At 39.3% G+C, this 21,883-nt stretch overlaps 2 protein-coding genes across 2 annotated transcripts in view; both read right to left on the reverse strand.

The window, feature by feature from the left end:
* ENOX1 (ecto-NOX disulfide-thiol exchanger 1) overlaps window positions 1-735 on the reverse strand; it is a 340,778-nt gene extending 340,043 nt beyond the window's left edge. Inside the window, exon 1 of the mRNA XM_055542001.1 lies at window positions 618-735. The gene's annotated coding sequence lies outside the window, so the exon portion shown is untranslated. The remainder of the gene's footprint in view (window positions 1-617) is intronic.
* The window catches only part of LOC129624822 (translation initiation factor IF-2-like), a 353,245-nt gene that overhangs the window by 12,970 nt on the left and 318,392 nt on the right, over window positions 1-21,883 (reverse strand). Inside the window, exon 4 of the mRNA XM_055543111.1 lies at window positions 2,551-2,694. Within this exon, the coding sequence (XP_055399086.1) occupies window positions 2,611-2,694 (84 nt within the window). The 3' untranslated portion in view covers window positions 2,551-2,610. The remainder of the gene's footprint in view (window positions 1-2,550; window positions 2,695-21,883) is intronic.

The following is a 21,883-nucleotide window of genomic DNA, read 5'->3' on the forward strand; positions in this document are numbered from 1 at the left end:
TGCCACAGATGCAAGTGAAAAACTACTCCTTTGCTCCTTACCTTTTCCAGTCTCCCCTCGGATTTCAGCCGCTCTGCCCCTTCCCTCTCCCCGTGACTCAGCGGGTGTCACAACAGCGACACACCCGCCCCACCACTTCCGCTGTGGTCTGGGCCCTCTCCTTTCTGTAAGTCCCCAGAGCTCTCCACTCTCTCCTATTTTCCTGCACTGAGTTCTGAGATTATCATCCCCAGATCCATGTTCCTGTAGCAAACAACAGTGACCTCCTCTAGACCCCAAATCAGAAATTCTGGTTCTCAAAAGAGCATCCATGTACACATGTTGGTGTGTTTCTAGACAGCTGAAAAATCAATGCAAGCCCAGAATTTTCAGAAGAACGATAGGATGGGAAGAGGATGGTACCCAGAGTTAAAATGGGGTCCGGGCCAGCCTCACCATTTGCTCAGCTCTGCCCGTTTCAGCATGTTCAGTTCTTGCTGAAGACTCTGTGGTCTGGGCAGTCCCGGTCCTCCTCAATAGGGATGTGAGGAGGTTTGAATCTGGTTATATTGCACCAACCAGGGACTGGGGGCAGGGGTGCTGCTGGTCTGCAGTTCCTGGAAGGCAGGGCTACTAACCTTTCTAAACTCCATGGGCCAATCTTACAGCATAAAGAAAAAATCCCCTGGGACTTCCCCGGTGGTCCAGTGCTTAAGATTCTGCACTTCCAATGCAAGCGGGGCAGGTTCGATCCCTAGTCAGGCAATTAAGAAAATTCATACGTGCCATGTCAAGAAAAAAAAAATTTTTTTAAAAAGAAGCACTCCCTTCAAAATGTCAATAGTAGCTCCACAGAGGAACACCAATAGATGATTTTTAATGCTCCAGTAACTATGGGGTCGCACAGAGTCAGACACAACTAAAGTGACTTAGCAGCAACATGTCTGTATTGTCAAACTTAAGCAGAATGTAGAGAATTTAAGAGACTGAGAACGAAACTGTGAGGGTAAAGAAATTTGTGGGTTGTACGATCTCATAGGAAAGGTTCAGAAAAATGTGCTTCTCTCTCCTGAAGAGGAAAAGGATGACTTGAGACTTGAGTCTGTAATGATGTAGGTGGACTCTGACCAACACATTCCCTGTCTCCGTGGCAGCAGAAATAAACTGCTACGCAAGGAGGTCAAGAATCCCTTAGGCTTTTAGACAAGGAGGCTCTAAGAAAGGAGAATCTGTATTAGGATTCAAAAGGAAAGTGGATACGTAGTATGAAGGTCTGAAGATAGACAGATTCTTGTTGGTTTCAGACGGTTCAAGTGGGATCCTGCTTGCCGAGTAGGGAAGAACATTTGGGTCACTTGTCAAGTTCTTCCCAGTGCCTCTTTTTAATACAGATACTCTTTGTTACGTCTCTGCATACCACAGCGTCCTACCAGACTGGAGAGTTAAGTGGAAACACAACTTCCCATCTTCCCACTCCCCCATACACATGGCTCATCCTTCAAAGAAAGTCCATCATGAGGCCCAGCAATGAAGGCTACAGTGGGAAAACGAGTCTAGCCCGGCAGGGCAGTGAAATCCACTTTGATTTCTCAGTAGCAATAAAAGAAATTAAAAAAAAAAAAACAAAAAAACAGAGAAGAGAGCTATTTAGGGGAGAAAACATTTGTCACCGTGGACAGAATGAAAGTCCAACCAAATGAAATAAACGCCTGTGGAAAAAGACATGTCATTCCAGAAGAACTACGTTCCTTCTTCCATGCTCTCCGTTTAGTTTTTGTGCACTTGGTGTACAAAGCTTTATTTGTGAGCTTGATCGTTTTTTCATCTATGAAAGAGGCGGGGATTAACTTCAGCCTTTAGGTGGGTCTTTTATCAGAAAGTACTTTCAAAATAAAAGTGATTTACTTGGTACCATCTCAACAGCAGAACACGTATTTCCGAAATAAAATGCCTGTTGTGCTAGCAAGCTTTGTCCTTAAGTAAGCAACAATATAGTTAGTAATCTTTTAAGCTGTTAACACATACGCATTAAACAACAACTGTGGTCTACCATAATAAATCATACAGTGAGTACCCCTTGTTACGGCTAAATGAAAACATTCTGGCTACTGAGATTGTATAAGTTGAAAAATGTCAAAATGATAACACTAGTTGATATTGACAAATGCAGTTTTGATTTTCAATGTTTCAAAGCATAATTTATCTGCAAAGTCTTCGCTAATTGAAAGTACTTAACAAAATCTGATATATGTAGACACTCAATATAAATTCATTGAATCTATTCAGTTAGAATTTATGAGCACAGAAATAAAACTTGTTTAAGCCAACGTGGGGGATATGTTATTTCTAATATCCCTGTAACATCCCAGAGAGTACATAATAATAAATATGAGAAACAGCATATCAAATTTCTTCTCATTTCTGTCTCCCAGTGAAATCAAAGGATTACAATCTGTACATAATCTACTTCCAGAGTTCTTATTGCAATAGAGTAAGACTATTACCCATTTAAAAAATATCATTGAAAATTAAGAATAACTTCATGAGACAAATGGAAAACTTAACACAAACCTTAAGAGCTCCAGGAGACAAGAAGACAAATGTGTTCACTGGGGACTTGACTGAAACCACTTATTCACCAAACTCTTTTAAATGGAAGCTGTTCACAAAGGCAGTCCCATGGAAGACAGTGGAGCTTCGACATGCCAGATGCTTCTGTAAGGAGAAAAAAGCACTCCATTAGGACACGTCCAAAGTATTGTGACTGTCAGAACCGGCCACTGTGGTCAGAACGGAATAGCATCTACCACTATTGTTAAAAGTATTAATTGCTATTAATTTTGCACTCCCAGATCGTCATATTCATAAATGGCAGGGTGGGATGGCAACCTTTTCAGCACTATCTCTAGAAATGACCAAGGGCCAGCAGCACTTTATACTTAAGTGAATCTGCTTTTCTCCTTCTTTAACCAGATGAGGGTTGAAGGACAGTTCTCATCATGCAGGTGGCAACAACTGATCTTCACCGAGAGCGCACCAGCTGTGAGACCCCGGGCACAGGCTCTCTGATGTGAGGAATGGCCCTGCCATTAGAAGGCACTGGCACCATTTCCCAGACAAGAAAACGAAGGCACAGGTTCCTGATCAGGCTGAAAACCAGGGCACCAAAGCCCAAAAGGCCTCTTCCCTCACTTCACTCTGTGGTCTGTGTGCTTTAGAAAGCTAATTCACCTGGCGCAGTTGCTATGGAGAACAGTATGGAGCATCCTTTAAAAAAAAAAAAAAAAAACTACACAGAGTTACCACAGGATCCCACAATCCCACCCCTGGGCATGTATCCAGAAAATAAGGCAACTCTGCAGCCCAATGGCCACAGCAGCACTATTTACAAGAGTCAAGATATGGAAGCAACCTAAGTGTCCACCAACAGATGAATGGATGAGAAGATGTGGCACATGCAGATTATGGGGTATTACTCAGACATAAAAAAGAATGAAATAATGCCATTTGCAGCAACATGGGTGGACCTAAAGAGTATCATACTAAGTGAAGCTAAGTCAGACAGAGAAAGACAAATATCATATGATATCATTTAGATGTGGAATAAAAAAAAATGATACAAAACAGCGATACTTACAAAACAGAGAAAGACTTACAGACACAGAGAACAAACATGGTTACCAAGGGGGGAAGCGTGGAGGAGGGGGACAAATTAGGGGAATGGGATTAACAGATACAAACTACTATATGTAAAATTATATAAACAACAAGGATCTGCTGTACAGCACAGGGAACTATATTCAATATCCTGGAATAACCTACAATGGAAAAGAATCTGAAATATATATATATATATAAAACGGAACCACTCTACTATATACCAGAAACTAACACATTATTGTAAATCAACTACACTTTAACTAATACAATTATGTAAAGTTTAAAAATAAAATAAAATTAAAAAAAATAAAATAAAATAAAAAGCAGAGACATTACTTTGCCAACAAAGTGTATCTAGTCAAAGCTATGGCTTTTTCAGTATCACGTATGGATGTGAGAGCTGGAAAAAAAAAAATTTAATAAACAGAATTTTGACAGGGGAACAGGTTATACTGCAATATACCAAATGAACTCACATATTACTAAATTGATCAAGAAAATTCCTCTCCTAATTTGCTTTAGTTTTATATCAGACATTGTCTCACTGAGCCAGGAGTCATGGAAATGCAGACACCCAGCTCTACACGGTGCACTTTCTCTCCCACCTTCCTGATGCAGAGAGAGCCCTCTGGAGCCCCAGGGGTCTCCTGGTGTGGTGGGGAGGTTTGTGCGTGCCCTGGGACATCAGCGATACCAAGGTGAAGGCCGCATCTTCCTCTGGCACCTCCATGTGGCCCATAGTTCCTTCGTTGACCAGGGGAAAGAGGACGTCACCTTTGCCTAAGGAGAACTGCGTCCCTGACGCAGGGACGGAGCCTGCATCCCTGTAGCTATCTCTGAGTGACAGGACTGTATCTCCTTGTCGCTGTGTCCATCTATGAGGGCCAACTGACAGGTCTTGGCAGAGCTCCATCTATTGATAGATTTCCTCTCTTATTTTCAGTCAAGTACCTACATGTTTTGGGTTGTTCCGGTGCCAAGAGCTGACCCTCTATCAGTTTTCCCAGCGTCCATGTTTGTGGTGTGTTTCATATTTACTACCCTGTAATCAATCACTTCAAAATTCCCCTCGAAGTGCCAGCTTTTAATGACACTGTCTTCTGTACAAGCCTTGGAACTTTTAGCTCATATCTACACTGTGGCCGGGAAGCTTTACAGAAAGGCTAGGGAAGGATGAAGAAGGTCACGTGAAACTTTAAAAACTTTTCATTTTATTTTAGGCAACAAAAGCTTAAGGCATGAATAAAGAAATAAGGAAGAATGATTGACAGCATTTTTAGAGCTCTGCAGAACTGGACCCTAGGATTACTACATGGGGCCAAAAGAAAAAACAACCGAGCCAAACACAGCCGGTTTATCTCTGCATAAAAGAAGGAAGAGGAGCTTCACAAAGAACAGGGAATGGAAGTATCTGGACCACGGAATCTAAGCTAAAAGACAAGAATACAAAATAAAGAGCAACTGTTCTTAAAACTTCACAGACTAGCATTCTCATTTCTTCACACCGCTTAAAAACAAAGTTTCACGTGGAATGCCTCAACTTATAGATTGTGTTTTCCATAAAATATTGATGGTGCCTTCCAAGCAGTCACTCAGCCACAATTTACTGCAGACTTCATTTTTAAATCTTTTTGAAATATAATTGATTTTCAAATGTTATGTTAGTTTCAGATATACAGCAGCATGATTTAATTATATATGTATATAAATATATATGTACATAAACATAGATTCCTTTTTACATTTTCTTCCATTATAGGTTATTACAAGATACTGAGTAAAGCTCCCTGTGCTACACAGTAAGTCTTTGTTGGTTACTATTTTTTATGTGCTGCTGTTTTTGAGTCACGCCCGACTCTTTTGCAACCCCATGGACTATAGCCCACTAGGCTCCTCTGTCCATGGGATTTCCCAGGCAAGAATGCTCGAGTGGGTTGGCATTTCCTTCTTCAGGGGATCTTCCTGACTCAGGGATCAAACTGGGGTTTCCTGCACTGGTAGGTAGATTCTTTACCACTGAGCCACTAGGGAAGTCCCATTTTGTATATAGTAGTGTGTATATTTTAATCCCAAACTCCTAATTTACCCCTCGCCTGCTTTCCTCTATGGTAACTATAAGTTTGTTTTCTGTATCTATGAATCTATTTCTGTTTTGTAATTAAGCTTATTTGTATCATTTTTTAGATCTCTCATATAAGTGTTATCATATGAGATCTGTCTTTCTCCAAGCCAGACAAAGACAAATATCACAGTGCATACTTCTGAGTCATCAACATGTCAGAGAATTCCAAGAATACTGAAAAAAAGGCAACACAGTTTTTCCCTCAAGCATCTTACTGGTTTGGAATGGGATGCTACTTGGATGTCCAAAATTTTAAGAAGGAGGTACTAGTACGTGGTTGAAAGAACCGGGTCTGGACCAGACTGCCTGGGGGTGTTCTTGTTTCATCAGTTACTAGCTGTGTGATCTTAGGCAAGGCACCTAAGACTCTTTAACCCTGGCTTCCTCCTCAGCAAAATGCAGAAATGATATACTTCCCATATAAGTTGCTGTGAGCATTAAGTAAGATAACCTATGTAAAGAGTTACATAAGAGTCGGACATGACTTAGCGACTAAACAAGTAAATGGCAAACGATATAAAGCGCTCGGCACAATAAGAGGAGCGCGGTCAGAACGCATCAGTCGGTAGTGAGGAGAAGTACTGCTGTTATATAACAGACCACAATGACGTCAGAGAGGGAAGAAGTGCTCTGAAGCCTCGAAAGGACTGGAGATCCTCTTTCTTGGGGACAAGGGGGATAGTGAAAGCATCAGTGAGGAAGGTAGCATTTAAGATCAACCATAACTGAACACACACAAATAATTCGGCTTTTACAGAACTCCTCTAATGATCATTGAAAAGTCAGAAAATAAGCTACTTGAGAAAAAAAAAAGGCCCATGAAATTAGACATTATTTTCCAGGATCTGGTGTGGAAGTAGGCATCTATCATAACCACCCGACCAGGGAATAATACAAAGGAGAATCTATGTATTGCTACGAAGAAAGATACAATGACCCACTGGGTCCTATTCTATTCAACTGTAATCCAAAATGACACCAGGGCTTTTAATGGAACTTGGCACACTCTGGACACACCATTTCTAAACTTAGCCTCAAATTGAAGTCACAGGGCTTGTGACTCAAATATCCAACGTGACCTTTACAGGGCATTGTTCAAGGAAACATGCCTGTCATCATGCAGAGAAACTATATGCCCTTTCATTCCCGCAAGTATGATGAAAAGATGCCCCACATTGTTACAGGCACAGAGCCGCAAAAGGATTCCGACTTTGACCCTCTAGAAGCAACGAAAACAAAGACTCTATTTGATTTTGTATCCTTCATGTAGAAATGCTGTCTTATCGCATTAATGAACATTCCTATTTCCCCTATATTCTGGACTTTATTTAATTCAAAAGAAGCTTGGCAGGAATCTCATCATTTGTGGATTTAAAATATAGTGCCTCTGAATAAATCCCCCTTTCAAGGGCTTACTGAGCTACTCTACTCTGTCCTTGTCAGACCCATAGAATATTTTTTTGAACAGAAGAGCTGAGGCACACGGTAACTGAAATTCCCCGACACCTTCTCTGCTTCCCAGCCCTGGGAGGTCTGCTGAAGGAGGGTGGACTTTAAAAGACGTGGTGTCATCATTCCCTTCTCACCCTTCTTTATTTCTTCCACTGAACTATGGAATCCTGTCAACTCCTCTTCCCATTCACCCAACTCATGACATCACACCTCATATACCACCATAAGCTTTTTGCTGGTGTTCCTTCTTATAGCTCATCCTACAAACAGTCAAAAATATCTGGGATCCCGGTCTATGGTAGTGATAAAGAAGTATTTGAAAAAAAATGAATGCATGAATATATAAATGAAAAATTTTCAATGTAACTATATTCATGCACTACTCAGTAACTTTCTGTGAAATTAAAAGATGCTTGCTCCTTGGAAGAAAAGCTCTGACAAACCTAGACAGCCTATTAAAAAGCAGAGACATCATTTTTGCCAACGAAGGTCCAACTAGTCAAAAATATGCTTTTTCCAGTAGTCATGTACAGATGTGAGAGTTAAACCACAAAGAAGGCTGAGCACTGAAAAATCGATGCTTTTGAACTGTGGTGCTGGAGAAGACTCTTGAGAGTCCTTTGGACAGCAAGGAGATCAAACCAGTCAATCCTAAAGGAAATCAACCCTGAATATTCACTGGAAGGACTAATGCTGAAGCTCCAAAACTTTGGCTACCTGATGCAAAGAACTGACTCATTGGAAAAGACCCTGATGCTGGGAAAGACTGAAGGTAGGAGGAGAGGGGGACAACAGAGAATGAGATGGTTGGATGGCATCACTGACTCAAGGGACATGAGTCTGAGCAAACTCTGGGAGATAGAGGACAGGGAAGCCTGGCATGCTGCAGTCCATGGGGCTGCAAAAAGTCGGACATGACTGAGCAACTCAACAACAACCAACTCAGTCACTTATGATGTCTCCCTATTTTCTTAAGGATCAGATCTATGTCCTCATTATGAATACCTGTTTCCACCATTCTCTCTAACCTTAAAAGATACTATTTCTGATCCAAATCCTTGGGTCAACTAAAAACTGTCTGCTCATTATATTACAGTGAATCTTAACTAGGGATGTGTCAAAGTTACCCATGTCAACTAAACTGCAGTCACCAGAGGAAAGCTGTCACTATATGCATTTTTCAAATGCTCCACAGATGCTCAGATGTGCATGGCTTGTGAGGAACTATTGCTGCTGCTTCTCTTCCTCTTGGTGTATGAACCCACCTAGCACAGCTTAGGGAAGCCTCCCCTTTTAAGTGAGTCTTCCTAAGCCACAGCAATATTCCATCCTTTCTCTAGTTCCTCATTATAGAGTTAAAACATTTCAAACTAGAAAGGATCTTCCATTGATTCTCTTGACTGACTCTATTCCAGTATTCACACACTTAGGTAATCCCCTCTCCTTCCCCACCTTGAGTGTGGGTGAGACCTAGTCTTCTGATGAATAAAGTATGGCAAAAGTGATGGGAAGTGACCTCTCTCTTGCCCTATGACCCTAATGATGCCAGCTGCCAGGCTGGCAGTGCTCTCTGGAGAGGCCCACTGGCAAGGGTCTGAGGCCCTCAGTCCATCCAGCTGTCAGGGCACTGAGCCCTGCCAATGATCACTGGGTGAGCTTGGAAATGGATCCTGGTGCGGTTGAGCCAGGGGAACTGCAGATCAGCCACAACTGGGATAACTGTGCGTCTGACCAACACCCTGACTGAAGCCAGGTGAGGGACCATGAGCCGGAGGACTGCCCTGGGTCATGCTGATTCCTGACTGTGATAGTTAGTATTACGTGTCGTTTGGTGAGGCCACAGTGCTCAGATATTTAGTTCAACACCAGTGTGAATGATGCTGTGAAAGGATTTTTTAAATGAAATTAACATTTAAATCAGTAGATGCTGAGTAAAGCAGACTAACCTATGCAATCCTGGTGGGTCTCATCCAATCAGATGAAGGCCTTAAAAGGGAACCATCTGAGGTCTCCCGAGAAAGAGGTATAATGCCTACAGACTGCCTCTGGCCTTGAGCTGAAACACAACTCTTCTTTGGATCTCCAGGCTGCCCTGCAGATTTTGGACTTGCCAGCCCCCATAATCACATGAGGTAATTCTCTGAAATAAAGTTCTCTACAAATAGGTAAAGATACTGATATATATACGTGTGTATCTCTATATATTTGTGTATGTGTGTGTATAGAGGAAAAATGTTGAGTGTCCAAGAATTGATGCTTTTGAACTGTGGCGCTGGACGAGACTCTTGAGAGCCCCTTGCACTGCAAGGAGATCCAACCAGTCCATCCTAAAGGAAATCAACACTGTATATTCTACGGAATGACTGATCTGATGCTGAAATTCCAATACTTTGGCCACCTGATGCGAAAAGCCAACTCACTGGAAAAGACCCTGATGCTGGGAAAGATAGAAGGCAAAAGGAGAAGGGGGCGGCAGATAGTAAGATGGTTAGATAACATCACCGACTCAACTGACATGAATTTCAGCAAACTCCAGGAGATAGTAAGGGACAGAGGAACTTGGCGGGCTATAGTCCAAGGGGTCACAGAGAGTCAGACACGACTTAACTGAACAACAATGTGTGTGCACACGTGTGTGTGTGTGTGTGTGTGTGTGTGTGTGTTCATACTCTACACACATGCACCCTGTTGATAGTATTTCTCTGGGGAAATACTTAAGTTTCAGGGTAATTTGTTAAGCAGCAATACATGACTAATATGAGACTCCTCCCCCTCCATAGCACTAACCACACTGAATTATAATTGCTTTTTAAATTCCTCTCTAATTAGGGCTTCAAGCTCTGTCAAGGCAGGCATCATGTTCACCATGCTTGCAACCAAATCTACAGCTCTCAGTATTGTGTCTATGGTATATGGCCGGGGCCCAATACATATTTGTTAAATAAACAAGTGATAAAGCTTTCACAGCAGCGTCTTCATATTACAAAAAATAAAAAAGATGCAAAACAAAACAAAAAACAATAGGACAATTCTGAAACTAAAATTGTTACTGTATATAAGTACAGGTTCCTTCAAAAGGGGTACTAATCAATGTGAAAAATTTTAAATGACACATATATTGCTTTACTGTAGAGATGAGAGAGGCTGTGCCACATTTGGAGATGGGAGAGGAGAATTTATGGAGCTGGAGAATCAGACTAGGGTGTGAATTCCAGAATAACAAATCTGAAATTTTGTCAACCGGCTTAGAGCTACCGCAAGCGTTCTTGTTTCAGATGGATTTTGACCAGGAGTGTTTTTTTGAGGATAAATGTGGCATCAGTGTTCTGAATAATTAAAAAAAAAAAATAAAGGAGAGGACTATTGCTAAGAGAGTGAAATAGAAATATAGTTGTGAAAGTATAAAGGAAGGCCTAGATGGAAGAAAAAAAAAGCAGAGAATAGAGGAAATTTCATAAATTAGATGGAAGTCATGATAAAATAGAAGAAATAATCAAAGCTGCAAGAATATTTTAAGCCTGGGTTTGAGGAAAATTGTAAGAACACTGACCGAATGTGGAAATTCAAGAGGGGAACCTGGTGTGTGAGCACAGGCCCAGGAGAGTGCAATGGGATGACCCACGCTGCTCTACGCTTTAGAAGTCACATTCCTTTCCATGTTCATGACTATTGAACACCCAAGATTTAATAAATCTTCCCCCAAAGATCAGTACAGAATACAGAGTATGTCTACAGTTTCTTTCAAGTGGCATATAATTTACATACAGTAAAATGCACAGATTCTAGGCGTGTACTTCAGCGTGGAGCATCCGCAAATGTAACCAAACACTAGTTAAGATAAACAGCCTTTTCATCACTCCAGAAAGTGCCTTTCTGTCAAGCCCTTCCAAAAGGGGAGCTCTGGGTTCCATCTCTGTCAACGGCTTGGTCTGTACTTGAACTTCATGTATACAGAATCATAGATTATACGTTATTTTTTGTCTGGCTTCCTTTGCACCATAGTGACTACACTTTATTCTTGTTGTTAAGTCTATTCAGTTAATTCATGAGCATTAGTGTATAAAAAATATTGTATAAATGAGTATCATTCCGTGGTAGGAAAACACCATAGCTTCTTACCCACTCTCCGGTTGATAGACATTGAGGTTGATCCAGTTTTCAGTCACTATAAAGTTATTACAAACACTCTGATACAAGGCTTTTTTTAAATATACTCTCTCATTTCTCTTAAGTAAACGATTAGAGCAAGGCTGATGGGGCCCAGGGAAGGTTCATGTTTAACTCTAAGGAGCTACTAGTTTTCCAAAAATGGCTGTAATATTTTGCATCCCCGCCAGTACTGACTGAGAGCTCCTGATATCCTGACCAACATTCCGCATCATTGCTGCTTTTATTTGTAGCCAAGTCTAGTAGCTGTGAAGTGGTATTTAACTTTGCATTTCCCTCACGACTAATAATGTCATTATTGATTCTCAAATGTTTACTGGACGCTCTGGTATCTTCTTTTGTGAAGGTTCTGTTCAAGAAACTTTGCCCCTTTGGGGAAAGGGTGTTTTCTGTCTCCTTAAAATGAGTTGTAAAGGTTCTGTAGAGATTCTGGATGCAATTTCTTTGTCAGAGTATGTATTACACAGTATCTTCCCTGTCTGTGGTATCTCTATTAATAACGTCTGTTTACGAATGGAAGTCCTTCATTTTGGCCAAGTCCAATTAATTTTTTCCCCTATAGTGTTAGTGCTTTTGGTATTCAAAAAAATAGTTGCCATCTTTCGAAGACACTGGCTACATTTTTTTCTAGAAGCTTTACAGCTTTTGCTTTCACATGGAGATCTATGATACATCCTGAATTACTTCCTGTGTGAAAGTGAAAGTCATTCAGTCATGTCCAACTCTTTGTGACACTCCATGCAATTTTCCAGGCCAGAATACTGGAGTGGGGAGCTGTTTCATTCTCCAGGGTATCTTCCCAACCCAGGGATTGAACCCAGGCCTCTCGCATTGCAGGCAGATTCTTTACCAGCTGAGCCACGAAAGAAGCCCAGGAATACTGGAGTGAGGTGGGCATTAAGTTTCACTGTGTTTCAACACAGTTAATGAATGGTTCCAGCACCATCTGTTGATGGACTGTTCCTTTATTCCACTAAACTGCTTTGATATTGTTGTGGAAAATCAATTAACTATATAGTTGTTTATTTCTGATTCTGTTTCACTGATCTGTTTCTCTATCTTTTATCTAATATTAGATTTTCTTAATTATTGATGCTTTTGGAGTAAGTCTTAAAATCAGGAAGTGAGGGTTCCCCCACACTGTCATTCATTTTTAAAAAAAAGTTTGACTTGGACTTTCCTGGCAGTCTAGTGGTTAAGACTTCATGCTCCAAACACAGGGGGCATGGGTTTGATTCCTGGTTAGGGAAGATCCCATATGCCGCATGGCACAGCCAGAAAAGTAAAAAAAAAAAAAAAAAAAGAGAGAGAGAGAGAAAGAGAGAGAGAAAAAAAAGTTTGACTCAGTTTTTTAAAAAAGAGGAAGAAAGTGTTTTGATTCTTGTAAGCCCCCCTGTGTTTTCATATAAATTTTAGAAATTGTCAATTTCTACAAAAAACAAAACAAAAACCCCTTTTTGATTATGGTACTCTATATACTATTTTGGGAAAACCAACCTCTTAAAAATACTGATTCTTCCATTACATATATATTTTTCCACTTAGGTCATCTTTAATTTTTATCAGAAATATTTTATACCTTTCAGTGTTTAGGTATTGTGCTTTTCATTTAAATATATCACTATCTTATCGTATTGATATTATTGTAAGTGGTGGTGTTTTTAATTTCATTTTCTAATTATTTCTTCATGTATAGAAATACAGTTGATATTTTACAACGACCTTGTATCCTGAGGCCTTGATAAATTGAATAGATTTCTGCCAAGTTCAAATAGATCTTTTTAGATTTCTCAGAATTTTCCAGATATGTAGTCATACCATTTGCAAACAGAGACAGTTCAATCACATCTTCCTTTCCAATCTGTTAACTTCTAAAATTTCTTTTAGTAGCTAATCCTATTTCATTGGCTAGAACCTTGAGTTCAACGTTAAACAGAACCAGTGAGAGGACATGCATGCCGCCTTCTTGATTTAGGAGGAAAGAATTCATTGCTTCAGCTTTTTATTTTTGGAAGTATAGTTGGTTTACAATACTATATGGGTGTCAGGTGTACAGTATCGTGACTCAGCACCTTTACAGAGTATCCTACACTGAACGCCATTATGACAGCTAGACTGCCCTGTGCTGTGCGCTGTATCTGTGCTGCTCGTCTACTGTACACCTAGCGGCTTGTGTCTCTTAACCTCTATCTGTCCCTCCCTCATTCCCTCTCCTCCCTGGTAACCACTAGTCTGTTTTCTGAATTTGTGAATCTGTTTGTTTTGCTATATACATCTGTCAGTTTAACTTTTAAATTCCACTTCTAAGTGATATCACACAGGGAGGGATATGTGTGATATCTTTGTGTATGTGTCTTTGACTTATTTCACTAAGCATAATATTATCTAGGGCCATGCACATTGCTACAAATGGCAAAATTTCATTCTTTTCTAAATGGATAAATAATATTCCACTACACACACACACCCCTTAATCCAGTTGTCTGCCGATGGTACTGATGGGTACGTGGGTTGCTTCCACGTCTTGGCTATTGTAGCTAGTGCTATGGACACTGTGCTGCATGAATCTTATCAAATATAGTTTCCATGTTTTCCAGATATATACCCAGGAGAGGAACTGTTGGATCAATAGGGTAGTTTTATTTTCAGTTTTTTGAAGGACGCTCCACACTGTTTTTCATAGGGGCTGCACCAATTTACATCCCCACCAACAGTGTATGAAGATTCTCTTTTCTCCAGATCTTCAGCAACGTTTGTTATTTGTAGGCTTTTTGATAATAGCTAGTCTGACAGGCATGAGGTAATATCTTGTTCTTTTGATTTGCGTTTCTCTAATAATTAGTGATGCTGAGCATCTTTTCATGTGCCTATTAGCCATATGTATGTCTTCTCTGGAAAAAAGAGAGGTCTTTTGTCGGGTCTTCCGTCCAATTTTTAATTAGGTTGGTTGTTTTTTTTAAATATTGAGTTACATGTGCTATTTATATATTTTGGCTATTAGCCACCTGTTACATCATTTGCAAATATTTTCTCCCATTCCACAGGTTGCCTTTTGTTTTGCTGATGATTTCCTTTGCTGAGAAAATGTTTTAAGTTTAACTAGGTGACTTTTTTTTTTAATTTTTGCTTTTATTTCTTTTGCCTTAGATTCAGAAATGTACTGCTACAATTTATGTCAGAGTGTTCTGTCTATGCTCTCTTCTAGATGTATGGTTTCAGGTCCTACTTAGGTCATTGATACATTTTATCTTTAATCGAGTTTAATTTTTGTCTCTGGCGTGAGGAAATGTTCTAATCTCACTCTTTTACAGGCAGCTGTCCAGTTTTCTCAGCATCACTTACTGAAGAGATGGACGGTCTTTTCGTCACTGTATATCTTTGCCTCTTTCACTGCAGGCTAATTGACCACAGACGTATGGGTTTATTTCTGGGCTCTCTGTTCTGCTGCATTGACCTTATGTCTGTTTTCGTGCCAATGAAACGCTTTCTTGATTGCTGTACCTTTGTCATAGTCTGAAGTCTGGGAAGGTGATACCTCCCTTCAGCTCTGTTCTTTTTGCTCAATATTGCTTTGGTAATTCAGAATCCTTTTTACCAGTAGTTCCAACAAATTCTAGAATTATTTGTTCCAGTTCAGTAAAAATAGGTCATGGGTAATCTGACAGGGACTACATTAAATCTATAGATTGCTCTGGGTGGTATGGCCATTTTAACAATATGAACTCTCCCAGTCCAAGAGCATGGAATATCTTGTCCATGTCTTTGTATCATCTTCAATTTCTTTAATCAATATTTTTATAGTTTATAGAGCATAGGACTTTCACCGCCTTGGTTAAGCTTATTTTTCTTTCTGATGCAAATTTAAACAGGACTGCTTTTTTACTTTCTATTTCTGATAGTTCATTATTGATGTACAGAAAAGCACCAGATTTCTGTACTATTAATTTTGTATCCTGCAACTATCATCCTTTTTATATATCACTGCATTCTATTCCTAATTGTGAATTAGATATTTTTGCATCTATGGTCGTGATAGATATCAATGTGTATTTTTTTAAACTGCGTCAGGACTTGGTATTAAAGTAGTATATATCTCAGAAAATGACTTAGGAAGTGTTCTACTCTATTTTCTGTTATTTACCTAAGATTAGTGTCATTTCTTCCTCAAATATTTGAAGAAATTCACTAATAATACCATCTGGATCTGGGGGGATTTTGGTTGTTGTTATGGGAATGTTAAATTTAATTAAACAAATCCAGAGCTATTTCTACCTTCCATTTTTTTCTTGTATCATTTTTAGCTGGATTTTTATCTTATAAAACAAGAAATTCTGTCAATTTCCTCTAAGATGACTTTGTCCCTCACTACTTCTCACACCCTCTAATAACAATTCCTGCACTTATTTTTTCCCTTGCCACTTCACTTGCCTGAGCTAGATCTATCTCTCAAGGTTTCCTTTCTTGACATATTCAGATTGATGTTACTTTCTCTCTCTTCTGTGAGCTTCTCCAGTCCTTACTAATTCAATCGTGTACTGCCTTGTATTTTCCATTTTCTTTTATTAGTTTATTTTATCTCTGAAAATAGATTATAGAATTCTTGAAGGCAGAAATTATACCTTAAACTTCATTGTTGCCCATAGCAACTAGCATAGTCATTTAACATTAAATAAATATTTATGAGATTATTGATTTGTCCACTGTGGGTTAGTTTAAACATCTACTGTGGATGAGTTTGGAGCACCTTATATAGTGCCAGGAAGCATGGAGAGTTAAAATTAATGATAGTAATAAGAAACTAGTATCAGGCACACTAAAAGGCATAGGAGCCAACCTGAAAGAGCTCCCAATGGCCAAAACTGGAACAATTTGAGAAACAAAACAAATAATTACAGTACCCGACCATATAATCCAAAGAATAAAATAAACAGCATGAGTTCATACTCCTATAAATAAATTAATGAACAAACAAATAAATGGGAGAAAAAAGGCACTTCTTCCTTACAGAATTTTAGGTAGAAAATGCAGAGGGAAGGAGGGAAAAAGAAAACAATTAGAAACCCAGCAGGAAATGCTACGGATATGATCTAACGATGAATATTGAAATTAGTTGGGAAAGCTTTAAGGAGGAACAGTTAAATAACCTTAAAGTAGCCCACCCTAAAATATTTATTAATTACTGCAGTCGATTTAACGTATGCCACCAATTCTTTGATAGTCTCCTATCTGGGATATGTAACAACTTCTCTCCCCTTGACTGTGTGCCAGACTTAGTAACTTGCTTGAAATGGATGTAACATGGAAAAATAAAATGGCCAACTGCGAAGAAACCTGGTAGATACTACCTTAATCAACTGACCAAGGTTCATATTACCAGGGTAAGACATGTTGATATCATATACCTTTTATATGGTGAGAAGTGTACTTCACCACTGCGGTATTCTTCCCTATAATCCCAAACTCTCATCTGGTCAACACAAAACATCATAAAAAAAATAAAAAAAAAAACAACCGAAGAATATTCTACAAAATGTCTGACTAGTACAATTCAAAGCTGTCAGAGTCGTGAAAGATAAAAAATAAAACTGAAACTGTTGGAGCCTGGAGGAGACTATGTGGGACAGGGTCCCCCTGGCATCCTAGACTGGACCCCGGGACAGAAGGACGGGCAGATCTGAAAATCTGGTGAAGTCTGGCTGCAGTATGAAGTGTAGGTAACTGCATTTCGTCATTGCTAATTTATTAGTTTCGATGGGGATACCACAGTTTGGTATTCTTTATGGGAAGCCGGGTGAAGAGTACAGAAGAACTCTCTGAATTGTTTTTCCAACTCTTTGGTAAACTTAAAATTATTTTGAAAGTAAAAGGGTTTGTTTTTTTTCCCTGCTATTTAAAAAAAAATATTGGGAGTATAGTTAATTTACAATGTGCATTAGTTTCAAGTTTTTTAAACACCGTTTTACTTTTTAAAACAAAGTGCTACATTCTCTAATTATATCATTATTAAAAACCAAACAAAACAAAACCTTGTATTGGAATTGCTTCCTCAAATTCAAAATGTTAAGGCTTTTGATATGTATCAATTATAGTGGCTTCAATTGCTATTAAAGGAAATTTAAAAACCCAATCAACATTTAAATATCTTAAAATATAATAAAGGCTTTTTAATGGCTCTCATACAGTCCACAGATAACTCAGGTCACAAAGCTTGCTTCCCTCCAGTAGCTCGACAGTGTTATCTCCTGCTTCTTTCTATCCTCTGCTCTGCCTACTTTGGTTAAGAGCCTCCTTTTCTCATAGATACCAAATGGCTGCCAACAATTCCTGGGGATACATTTTCTCTTTCATGCTCAGAGGAAGAACACATCTTCCCCAACCCTCAAACAGAAGCCCCAAGCTTTCCTCTAGATCAGTTTGTGTCACGTGCCCATTCCTGAGCTTTGACGAGGCACTGAGATACTGTCGCTATGCAGAGGCTTCCCTGGTGGCTGAGCCAGCAAAGAATCCACTCACAATGCAGGGCATCCAGGTTCCATCCCTGGGCTGGGAGGCCCCCTGGAGAAGGAAATGACCACTCCACTATTCTTGCCTGGGAAATGCCATGGACAGAGGAGCCTGGTGGGCTACAGTGCATTTGGTCACAAAGAGACAGAAAGGACTCAGTGACTAAACCACCACCACCAACAGAATACCACAGACTGGGTGGCTTATAAACAAAGAAGAAAAAAAAACCAGTCCCACAAAGAATGTGAATCCAGGTTTCCTCCAGCATTCATTTATACTGAGAATTAACCTTTAAAAGATCACAATAAAATCAAAAGCTGCCAACATGACAACTAAAATGAGTAGGCCAGTAAGGAAAGCCTTTCTCATTTGTTTGGCTGCCTGCATCTTAGCTTCCTGGGCAGGGATCAAACTTGCGCCAACCCCCCCACCCCTCCCCCTGCAGTGGAAGCATGGTCTCAACCACTGGACTACTAGGGAAGGCCAATGCTTTTTAATTAAAAAAATCTATTACATCACTCCATACACTGATGTTTGGAAACACTGGAATTTTGTGCTCTTTGTGTTTATATTAATAATTGGACTTACACTCCTTTTTCTGAAACATAGGGTAGTTTGGATTTATAATTACACAAAGTTTATGAAACAGGATAAACAAGAGCAATTTATTAGAAACATTTTCGCTTATTACTAACATTATGACTATTAGGAATAGCTACAACTATTCCTAAGACGACACAGGGTACCATTAAGAGAAGGAAATAATAAAGGCCAATTCCATAACTACTCTCACTTCAAAAATCACTGAGATAATACTGATCTTCTTAGGGAACAAAAGAACCTAACAGGTATCCTTTGACGAGGCAGTGCCAAAGTATTTCACATTTTAGCTTCTCAATCAACTATAAAAAGAGACAAGTACTGGTTGTACTTGCTTCCAGCTTAAGACGGCAAACTGATCATGTCAGTTTATCCCACGCCTTCCCAGGTTCTCATCAATATTCAGGTCAAGAAACCAAGTAGGCACAAATCTACAAAACCAAAGAGGAATGGATGAAACAGTCCAGCAAAATTCTAGACGATGGTGTTGATCAGAAAGCAGACAAAGTTATAACCTGAATACACTTAAGAAGGAAGGATGACCATGACAATACAGAAACATGGAGGATCCTGCAAGGAAACAGCCAGGTTTCCCATAAACACCCTAGAAAAAGCAGGATGACAGGACATACAATCTCTGATGATGCAGTCCCCAATCAAATTTTCATTCTTTAATACATTTGGACATAAATTATTTGGACATATTCTTAAGTATATTTGGACAACAACTGTTGACAGACATTTGTATTGAAAGATAAAGGAAAATATCTTCAATAAGAAAAATCCAACCAAACAAAAATGATCTTTGAGAAAACCTGAATAATTTGAGGAACAGAACTTGAAAACATTGAGAAATAAGAACACAATTCTGTTTTAAAAAGAAACACTCAGAATAAGAAAGGGTATTAGAAAATTTAAAGTATAACAGTCAAAAATTAAAAAAAAAAATATAAGGTAAGGAAACAATTTTGAATAAGTCCCCCTGAAAGTTAGGCAAAAAAACTAAGACAGAAAAAGTCCAAGAGGAAAAAAAAAAAAATGTACAGAAGCCAACCAGAAGGCCCCACTACTACAGATTTTTTAAAGAATTCTAAAGCAGGAAAACAGAGGAAAGGAAATGATCAAAGAAATAATTTAAAAGAATTCCCACAACTATAGGTCACAAGTCTTCAAAATGAAAGGGCCCATCAAGAAGGCCATCAAAAAAGCACATGAAGAAAAGAACCACAATCAGATAAGTTTTGGTAAGAGATCATAAAAGTCAGTTTCTAAAAATTGAAGGGGGGAAAAAAGTAACTTTCAAAGAGGCAAGAATCATATTTCTTACCAGCATTACTAAATGCTAAAAAATAGGGCAATGTCTTCCAAGTTCCCAAGAAAAACTTACTAACCTATAATTCTTGATCTAGCCAAAACACTAATCATTTACAGATACACAGAAATTGAGAATATTTACCTCTTATATACCCTTTCTGGTGGTTCAACAGAAAAGAATCTGCCTGCAAAACAGGAGATCTGGGTTCAGTCCCTGGGTCAGGAAGATCCCCTGAAGAAAGAAATGGCAACCCACTCCAGGATTCTTGCCTGGGAAATCTCATGGACAGAGGAGCCTGGTGGGCTACAGACCTAAGAGTCACAAAGAGTCGGACACAGCTTAGTGACTAAACAGCAACAACAACACATACCCTTTGTAGGAGGATCCCTGAAGTATGCTTCAGCAGTCCATGGAATTAAAGTGAGAAAGATGGATCCAAGGAAGGTTAGTGGAAGACGAGATGCCTAGACTACAGATGCTCCAGGCTGTGGACAGCATAAAGTATATAAGAAAAGGGGGTATTGCAAAGAAGCTGAAAGGACTTAAGGATTCCCTAAAGACAGATTATGGGGGGAAAATACAAACTATCAGAAACTCAAGGGAAAACAAAAAATTACAAAAAGGCAAAGTAATCACAATATACTACTTCAATTGGCAGTAACAATGCTTGCTGCTGCTGCTAAGTCGCTTCAGTTGTGTCCGACTCTGTGCGACCCCATAGACGGAAGCCCACCAGGCTCCCCTGTCCCTGGGATTCTCCAGGCAAGAACACTGGAGTGGGTTGCCATTTCCTTCTCCAATGAATGAAAGTGAAAAGTGAAAGTGAAGTCGCTCAGTCGTGTCTGACTCTTAGCAACCCCATGGACTGCAGCTTACCAAGCTCCTCTGTCCATGGGATTTTCCAGGCAAGAGTACTGGAGTGGGGTGCCATTGCCTTCTCCGGTAACAATGCTTAGATACTCATAATAGTTTTTGTTGAATTTTTTAACCTTCAGAGTCAATCTACTAACATAACATTAAGACCTTCAGATGACTAACACTAGGTATAAAGAAATTAGCTTTAATAGTGTAAAATTAAAAGTCCAAGTGAAAGAAACTAGAAAATATTAAAGCCAGAAGTTACAGAAAGAGTAATAATCTCATCTTATAAACTAAGGAATCACTAGATACTGCCTATAGTTAATAACTATATTAACTATTGACTATGACTTCCCTGGTGGCTCAGATGGTAAAGTGTCTGCCTACAATGCGGGAGACCTGGGTTCAGTCCCTGGGTCAGGAAGATCTCCTGGAGAAGGAAATGGCAATCCACTCCAGTACTCTTGCCTGGAAAATCCCACGGATGGAAGAGCTTGGTAGGCTACAGTCCATGGGGTCACAAAGAGTCGGACATGAATGAGTGACTTCACTTTCTTCTTTCTTTCTGCAGTTAATAAGGGGCTTCCCAGTTGGCACTAGTGGTAAAGAAGCTTCCTGCCAGTGCAGGAGATTTAAGAGACACGGGTTCCACCCCTGGTTTGGGAAGATCTCTTGTAGAAGGTCATGGCAACTCACTCCAGTACTCTTGCCTGGAGAATCCCATGGACACAGGAGGCTGGCAGGCTACAGTCCATAGGGTCGTACAGAGTTGAACATGACCGAAGTGACTTAGCACACACACATAGTTAATAAGATAGAAATAATCAGTTAATAAGATAGAAATAAGCATATTATTTAAAGGTATGTAGGCAACAAAAAACTAAAAATGGTAGTATATTGAAAGTGGGATGGCTGTAGTACAAATAAGCTAGATCTTTATCATAATATTAAGTTAATAAACAATATCTAAATTTAACAAATCAATAATGGTTAATATACTGCACATACAGACAGACACTCAAGACAGCCAATATTACAAATATATTTAGAGCTATAAACGCAAAAATTGTAAACACAGGAACATATAAAAGAATTGTAAGTTTTTCTCTGTGCTGGGGGTGAGGTCTAGGACAATAGTTTTGCATTATAAGCCCATGGCTTTATTTTTTTTTTTCAAAAAGTGTACAAATATGTACACTTTTATACATACTTATATATATTATCAA

The sequence above is a fragment of the Bubalus kerabau genome, chromosome 12 (assembly GCF_029407905.1).
Source record: "Bubalus kerabau isolate K-KA32 ecotype Philippines breed swamp buffalo chromosome 12, PCC_UOA_SB_1v2, whole genome shotgun sequence".
Lineage (NCBI taxonomy): Eukaryota > Metazoa > Chordata > Mammalia > Artiodactyla > Bovidae > Bubalus > Bubalus kerabau.